Raw genomic sequence first — 9,126 nt, 5'->3', positions numbered from 1 at the left:
GATACCAATCTTGCCATTTAGCTCACGTAACCTCCAATCCCAATAAACCCACAACCTGAAAGAAGACTTGAGAAACAAGACTATCTCTATACCACAGCATGAATCTTTAATATTATATAGAATCTTTAAAATGCACACATTAAAATTTTTGAAACCATCAGAGCCCTTTCCAATAAACCAAAAAGAACGTTGAAAGCTTTACATTCTTCGTGGAGAGAATCCTCCCCCACCAATCTGTAACCTTACCAGAATAAATACATTCCACTTTAGAAATATAGTATAATGATATACCATAATCACTTGATCCATGTTGCACCTAGAGACCACATATAGTAAAGTAATAACTCCAATCACCCCAAAGCGTTTATGCCACCTCTGAACTGTAATAGCCTTGATAACTAACCAAGTCACCATCCAGTTTCTTCTTACTTCGACACCATCGTGTCTCTGCACCGCGACCCTCCATTCCATAGCAACTATACCACTGCCCCGCATCTGCCGCATATACTGATCAACCCAATAAATCCTACGGTCATTAAGTAACATCAATAACACAAATACACCAACACAATCCATATTCCAATATGACGCAGTCGGAAAAACTTTTAGGAATAGCAAACACTAAACCTAGAATGAATTCAAGTTCACAAGCGATGAACTTCATGAAGAACTCTGGAAATCCACCAGATTAGATAAAAGCTCTCAATTAGAATAATAAATTGTGTCTTACAAAACCTAGAACCTCTCTTTATATAGAGAAGGATCTCAACCATAAAATAGGAAAACAAATCAAACGTGAAAAGTAAAAAGGAAAAACTCAGAAAAATAGAAATCTCAAAAAGGAAAAACTAGGAGATCCTTCCTACATCAGTCTCCAAGTTCTCATCCGGATAGAGAATCTCATCTGCTTGATACTCATGAATGTCAGCTACGTTGAAGGTATTAGAAATGTTCATAGATTCTGGGAGAGCCACAACATAAGCATTATCATTAATCTTTCGTAACACCTTGAATGGTCCATACTTGCGTTGTTGCAGCTTGTTATAAGTACCAACGGGGAACCTCTCTTTACGGAGGAATACCATCACATCATCACCTTCTTTGAAAATTTCAATCCTCCTACGTTTATCAGCAGCAACCTTGTTCTTCTGCCCAGTAGCTTCTAACTTAGCTTTAACAGCTTCTTTAACACTCAAAATTTCTTCAGCCATGGCCTCAGCTGATGCACTGACCCCGGAGCCTTAGGCAGTTTAACCAGATCAACTACATGCTTAGGAACAGACGTGTATACCAAAGAAAAAGGTGATTTCCCCGTCGCGGAATGCACAGCACTGTTATAAGCAAATTCTACTTTAGGCAAAGCCAAATCCCACTGCTTTGGCTTATCACCACAAACACTTCGAATCATATTCCCTAGAGTTCTGTTGGTTACCTCAGTCTGCCCATCAGTTTGTGGGTGAGCTGTAGAACTCCTGTTTAGAATTGTCCCAAACATCCTCCAAAGAGTGATCCAAAAATGGCTGAGAAACTTGGTGTCTCTATCTGAAGTAATCGATTTGGGAACTCCATGAAGACGCACAACTTCTCTGAAGAACAACTTAGGAATATTGGATGCATCAGCAGTCTTTTTGCAAGCAATAAAGTGTGTCATTTTAGAAAATCTGTCAACTACCACAAACACATAATCCACACCACGTTGCGTACGAGGCAATCCCAACACAAAATCCATAGCTAGATCTTGCCAAATGTCATCAGGAATAGGTAAAGGCATATAAAGACCAGTATTTTGGGACTGACCTTTGGAAACCTGACAAATATAACATCTTTTGACAATTGTTCCAGCATCTTTTCTCAAGTGCGGCCAATAATATCTCTCCTCTAGACTGGCTATGGTTTTGTCTCTACCTAAATGCCCACTAAGACCACCACCATGCAGATCGCGGATTAACTTCTCTCTCAACGATGATCAAGGAATGCACAATCGATCTCCTTTGAATAAATAACCATCTAGAATGTGAAAATCTGCTGAAGGATGTTTTGCGTTGCATTTGGCCCACAACTCTTTGAATTCGACGTCACTTTCATATAAATCTTGCATATACTCAAAGCCCACCACCTCTTGTGCTAAGGTAACTAACAATGAAGCCCTTCTACTCAAAGCATCTGCCACTTTGTTAAGTGCTCCAGATTTATGTTGAATAATAAATGGAAACTTCTGCAAAAAGCTTACCCATCGAGCATGCATCTTGTTTATCACCTTCTGGCTGTGTAAGAATTTTAAAGCTTGATGGTCGGTGAACAAAACGAATTCTCTCTGAATTAGATAATGCTCCCACTGCCTCAAGCTCTAAACACTGCATAAAATTCTTGATCATAAGTACTCCATCTCTGCCGAGCTTCACTTAATTTCTCACTGAAGAAAGCTATAGGTCTTTTCTCCTGAGATAGAACAGCACCTATTCCTACCCCACTAGCATCACATTCAACTTGGAAAATTTTATCAAAATCAGGTAAGGCTAGAACCGGTGCAGTACACAACTTTTCTTTTATCAAGGCAAAACTTTTCTCTTGCTCAAGACCCCAACGAAACTTTCCTTTCTTCAAGCATTCCGTAATAGGAGAAGTGATAGTACTAAAATCTCTTACAAATCTCCTGTAGAAGGTAGCAAGACCATGAAAACTACGTACCTCAGCGACTGATTTAGGGGCAGGCCAGTCCCTGATAGCTTTTACTTTATCCTCATCAACCTGAATTCCTTCTTCTCCAACGACAAAGCCAAGAAAGAGTAACTTGTTGGTGCTGAATGTACACTTTTTCAAATTGACGTACAATTTGTTTTCTTGTAAAACTTGCAACACCTGCCTTATATGCTCCAAATGCTCTTCTTTTGTCTTACTATAAATCAGAATATCATCGAAATAAACCACCACAAAGGAACCAGTAAATGGACGAAGAACCTGATTCATCAGTCTCATGAAGGTACTAGGAGCGTTTGACATCCCAAAGGGCATCACCAACCATTCATATAATTCATCTTTGCTCTTAAAAGCTGTCTTCCATTCATTTCCATGTCTAATTTGAATCTGATGGTATCCACTGCGAAGATCAATCTTGGAAAAGACCTTAGAACCAGTTAACTCATCAAGCATGTCTTCCAATCGAGGAATTGGAAATCGATACTTGATAGTTATCTTGTTAATGGCTCTGCTATCGACACACATTCGCCATTGGTTTCCTTTCTTAGGAACGAGAAGGACTGGCACTGCGCAAGGGCTCATGCTCTCACGAATGAATCATTTCCTTAACAAGTCCTCAATTTGTTCCCTCAAGATCTCATTTTCTTTAGGACTCATGCGATAATGGGGAAGGTTTGGTAAGCTTGACCCCGGAATAAGATCACGCATGGGAGGTAACTCATGTGGCAGCTCATCTGCGATTAAATCCTCGAAATTTTTCAGGATCTCTAGTACTTCGTTTGGTGTTGTCGTTTCCTCATTTACAACACTCATAAGGCCTTTAATCACCACTGGATAGAAACACCCTATTTCTTTGATTGCCTCATCGAGTTCCTTCTCACTATATGCCATAGCCAAGAAATTGGAATTCTTTTTCTTTGTAATCTGATCTGAATTCTTAACAGGAGCCATAGCAATCTTGTACCCGTTCCATGTAAACAATAACACGTTATCCCTTCCTCGGTATGTAATGTCATTATCATACTGCCAAGGGCGACCAAATAGGACGTGACAAACATCCATATCAAGAACATCACAAAGTACTTCTTCTTTATAATGTTTCCTAATGGAGATTGGAACTCTACAAGCCATCGTTACTCGAACTTGAGAACCTTTCCTCACCCACCCCAGGGCATATGGTTTTTCATGTGGTTTTGTAGGTAACTTCAAATAATCAACTAGTTTCTGAGAAACTAAGTTTTCTGTGCTGCCATTATCCACAATCAAGTTACACAGTTTGTCACCAACCGTACAACGTGTTTGGAACAAATTCTTTCGTTGCCCCTCTTCCTTAGATGATAGTAGGACCCTTTGAAGCACCAAACTCACTACCTCAGTGGACTCTTCTTCAGCGAACTCTACCCCTTCATACTCATCCTCTTCGTCATGTTCCTCTTCTTCTCCTAGAAAAGCTACAGTTTTTCTGCTTGGGCAAACGCTCGATCTGTGACCATGTCCTTGACAATGGAAACACCTGTCAATGGTTGGTCTTACATAAGGGTTACCCTGCCTCTGTACAGGTGCTTTATTCTGCTGATTGTTATTATATTTGTTACTAGAGCTACCAGCTTCTTGGTTGTTGTGGCTAGCTTCCTTTGATCCTGTACTTTTTTCCTTATCTCCGGTTGAGTCCAGATTATTTTGAGGCTGATATCTTTTGAAGGAAGAAAAGTTACGGGAAGAATTCTCCATTAATTCAGCTTTTAATGCTAAGCTTGAAGCCTCTTGCACAGTCCATACTGTTTGCAAACCCAGCTTCTCTTGTATAGAATCCTTCAAACCACTTATGTACCTGGCTACTTTCTGATTTTCTGTTTATTCTAGATCATTGCGCTCGGAGAAGAAACTCAGCCGTGTACTCTGTCACTGTTCTCTTCCCTTGAGAACATTCAATATACATCTTATATAGAATCTGCTCGTAATCCTCGGGTAGAAACTTGTCCATCATGTATTGTTTCATTCGCCTCCAAGTCTTAACTGGTCCCTTTCTTTGCCTTTGCCTTTGGATAACAAGTTTATCCCACCACACAGCAGCAGTGCTCTTCAATCTAATTGCGACCATCTTGACTTGCTTATTCTCGGGAACACCCATGACTTCAAACAATCTATCAACGCTTATCTGCCAATCTAGGAAATCTTCTACTCTCATAGTTTCATAAAACAAAGGAATATCTGCCTTTACACGATAATCGTGATTATTATGTTGATTCCCTTGGTTAACCTCGTCCTCCTCGAGATCTTCTTCATCAGAACTTGAGCTCTCAATACGATTATTTCCTGCTTTATTCCATTCTCCTCTGTTTCGTTGTTGTTCTTCTTTGATCTTATTGGGTTTGGCTTCTTTGTCGTTTTGAATGATTAGGTTTCGTATCTGATCGGCCAAAGTAGTTAGGGCCGTGGTAATAGCCTCGGTGAATCCTTGTATATATCTGCTTTGGTCAAAGGTTGATCTCCCATGGCTGATCAATTTTTGAAAAGAGACAGGAAACAGCCTGCTCTGATACCACCTGACGCAGTCGGAAAAACTTTTAGGAATAGCAAACACTAAACCTAGAATGAATTCAAGTTCACAGCGATGAACTTGATGAAGAACTCTGGAAATCCACCAGATTTGATAAAAGCTCTCAATTAGAATAATAAATTGTGTCTTACAAAAACCTAGAACCTCTCTTTATATAGAGAAGGATCTCAACCATAAAATAGGAAAACAAATCAAACGTGAACAGTAAAAAGGAAAAGCTCAGAAAAATAGAAATCTCAAAAAGGAAAAACTAGGAGATCCTTCCTACATCACAATACCTAAGTGTATCATTAGTTCGATCATATTCCTGAAGAGAGCTGTCACGCTTACACCAAACCCGTATGCAAATTAATCCAAAGAAACCACAATACCAATAACATAAAACATTTTTATTAATCCATTGCTTACTCTCAAAAGAAAGCTCTACAAACAACCATAAAATCAAGGAAAAGACCAAAATCAATTCCTTAACACATTCCAAAATAAAGAGACAAAAAATGTTATCCAAAAAAACTATTCGCTGAATCATCCCAATAGAAAACTAAACTACCGACGGCTGTAATTCAGTTTCATCTATTAAGTTATGTACGTACACATAGGCATGAAGATTACATAAATTGATTCCCCAGTCCACCTTTAAACCATTACACCAATCACCGAATATGAAAAAAATCACATGTCTATACGATTTCCATCTAGACACCTTCAGTAACCAAAAGAAAAACATATTGATCCATAGAAAGATTCTAGGCTCAACCAAGTCTTTTGTTTTTCCAACGCCTGCACTGATACCTATTTCACAAACAAACGCCAATACATGTCCCCTCACTGCTGAGTATACTCTTGACCATACTCGCTCCTCAGACCTCTTCCCCATAATGAACAACCTGAAGACCTTATCCAGCTCTAATCCTGCCCTTTGTAACTGGTTTAAAGGGACCAGTTGTAGGGCTAGTAGGACTATAACTTGTCCACGCAAGCCGAGCCCAAGTTCCCGCCTAGTAGCAGAGAAAAACACGACACTAACCATTTCATTAGCAGAGTTATCAAAATGAGGAAATTGATGTTATTCTCCGGACCATTCTTGCTCCCCACCTTGCCCACAAGTTGACCTTGAGACATGTTAACCAAAGAAAAAAGAGACGTGCTAAAAAGCTGAAATTGAATTGCGAGAGAAATGTTGAATGTTGTGATGCTCAGTTACCTCAAAACCGCAGCTTTCTTATACTTCTCCGACTTCCAATAAATCCTCAGTAATAACTCCTCCATATCATAAACGAAAATCTTCAGATCAATCATGAAGATCCTAAGCGAGCCACCAAATTGATACGACGTAATCTCCGTGAACCATTGATGAAGTAAAATTCTTTGAACCCAGAGCAAGACTTTCCTAAGAAGGATACGCCTACCCACCATACAATATCGACAACCCTTTTCTGTTTTTCGAATGCTCTTATGCCTCACAACTATGGGAGTATCTCGTTAAAGGTATTTTACTAAGCTCGTACTCCATAAACTGGTCTTCTTTGGTGAGGATAGTCACGGGTAGAAGCTTGGATAGGAAGGGAATGTTCTGCATTAGATATGCTTTCCAGGCTGCAATCTATGTAATTTGGAGGGAGAGAAACCATATTCGTCATGGGGAAAATCTGGTGTCTATTTCCATTTTACAAAAGCTTACCGAAGAGGGGATTAGGAACATGGAGACTGCTCTTCAACTTTGGTTTCAAACAAGATGCTAAATGGTGTTTAGAAGTGTTTAAGCTTTTGTCTTTCTTGTCTTTAAAGAGGTTTACACAGGATGTAACAAGGCTTTTTTGGTGAATAAAAATTTCACATTCATTCAAAAAAAATATATATATATCGACTACCCAAACTTTCCTTAGCCTCCGATTCAAAAGGATTCGGATTCGGATCCGTATTCGAATTAGATAGTATCATACCTTTGACTTCCTTAGACCAAAGATCCGAGCCTTCCAAACTCATTGAATGATATAGCTCCTCCATATCCCCTCGTTCCAGAGTTCTGTACACTTTCTCAATACTCCAAACAACATCCAAATCCACCCCGATCTCGCAATCATAAATCTGCCTTCTTTTTGGGTACTCCCCAAATCCCTCGATCTGATGAATAACAAATCCCTCTTGAGAACCATCAAACCCTAGATCCACTGTTTCCTTTATCCCTTGATATCCCAAATCCCCGGAATTGAAAAACATCGAACCCTAGATCCCAAGCTTCGTCGCCATCGCCGTCGCCATATGGTTAAAAAAAAGGTCATGCACTTACATAACGGTTTGTTTATTATTAGTTTCAATTTGTATCAAAATTATATGTAAGGATGTTTTTAACTTGTTCAAGTCCTTTTTCAAAAAAAAAAACTTGTTCAAGTCTCTACATGCCTGGCCGACGATTATCTTCATATATAAAAATATAATTATTTAGCTTGATAATTCATTTGAAACAGACATCGAGGATTTGATATTTTCAAAATTTTATAGAGATAAAACCTTTTATTTCCAGAATATACTGGGCTGTGCGTATGAACCTTTATGGGTTTGAAACAAAATTGGGTTCGACAGTTGTTCTGTGAAACAAAAATGGGCAGGCAAAAGAAATTATATAGTTGTTATAAATTAAACATTGAAATGATCATCCACTTCTTTACCAAACTCAAGCACTATGATCATCCACTCCTTTACCAACTCAAGCACTATGATCATCTACTCATCAAGCATTATGATCACCCACTCATTTACCAAATTAAGCACCATCTTTGTTATTTTATGTATTGTTGTTCACTATAAATACCATCACTCATCTCACTCTTTTGTACACCAAAAACAAGAACAAGAGTTTATAATCAAAGAACCATTACATCTTCTTCTTCTTCCTTATAATAAACTCTCTCCCTTATATTAGTGTTATTTGCTTCCTACGGGTATCAAATTCTACTCTTATTTAAATTTCTCGATACTATAAATTACAAGTTATTTCATAACACGTTATCAGCACGATCACTCTGCGATTCGGTAAAATTTATTTGTATCATTTATACCCTGTTATAATGGTCGGTATACCGCCTCTACTATTATTTATATCATGTTATAATGGCCGGAATACCGCCTATATTATTTACTAGTAATTTAATTTATTTATTGGTCGGCCGAGCCGCCTTATATCCTGTTTATTATTTATTGGTCGGCCGAGCCGCCTTATATCCTGTTTATTATTTATTGGTCGGCCGAGCCGCCTTATATCCTGTTTATTATTTATTGGTCGGCCGAGCCGCCTTATATCCTGTTTATTATTTATTGGTCGGCCGAGCCGCCTTATATCCTGTTTATTATTTATTGGTCGGCCGAGCCGCCTTATATCCTGTTTATTATTTATTGGTCGGCCGAGCCGCCTTATATCCTGTTTATTATTTATTGGTCGGCCGAGCCGCCTTATATCCTGTTTATTATTTATTGGTCGGCCGAGCCGCCTTATATCCTGTTTATTATTTATTGGTCGGCCGAGCCGCCTTATATCCTGTTAATTATTTATTGGTCGGCCGAGCCGCCTTATATCCTGTTAATTATTTATTGGTCGGCCGAGCCGCCTTATATCCTGTTAATTATTTATTGGTCGGCCGAGCCGCCTTATATCCTGTTTATTATTTATTGGTCGGCTGAACCGCCTTATATTCTGTTTATTATTAATTGGCCGGCCGAGCCGCCGTATAATTTATTTATTATTCTGCATTGATCGGCTGAGCCGTCGCATGATTTATTGTCATATAACATAAATATTTCATTGTCATAATTTTTCACTTTTATGAAATTTTATAGATTTGATTGACCATTTAATACGATATTTTCAGACT

At 38.7% G+C, this 9,126-nt stretch overlaps 1 protein-coding gene across 1 annotated transcript; it reads right to left on the bottom strand.

Moving 5' to 3' along the window:
• Nucleotides 1–5,870: 5,870 nt before the first annotated feature.
• Nucleotides 5,871–7,509, bottom strand: LOC106326343. Its single transcript, XM_013764343.1, has 2 exons — nt 7,201–7,509; nt 5,871–6,662 (listed from the first exon to the last, which is right to left on the bottom strand). The coding sequence occupies exons 1-2, from the start codon at nt 7,475–7,477 to the stop codon at nt 6,553–6,555; spliced, it is 387 nt and encodes a 128-aa protein (XP_013619797.1). The 5' UTR covers nt 7,478–7,509; the 3' UTR covers nt 5,871–6,552.
• Nucleotides 7,510–9,126: the final 1,617 nt, after the last annotated feature.

This window comes from Brassica oleracea, chromosome C2 (genome assembly GCF_000695525.1).
Source record: "Brassica oleracea var. oleracea cultivar TO1000 chromosome C2, BOL, whole genome shotgun sequence".
Taxonomy (NCBI): domain Eukaryota; kingdom Viridiplantae; phylum Streptophyta; class Magnoliopsida; order Brassicales; family Brassicaceae; genus Brassica; species Brassica oleracea.
The sequence above is the reverse complement of the archived record's forward strand: the minus strand, read 5'-3'. Positions and strand labels throughout refer to the sequence as shown.

Excerpts from the sequence above, each read along its gene's own strand:
- LOC106326343 (XM_013764343.1), bottom strand. The coding sequence starts at position 7,477 with ATGTTTTTCAATTCCGGGGATTTGGGATATCAAGGGATAAAGGAAACA. Across the intron at positions 6,663-7,200 it reads TTGGTCTAAGGAAGTCAAAG|GCGTATCCTTCTTAGGAAAG; the intron begins GTATGATACTAT and ends TATGGTGGGTAG.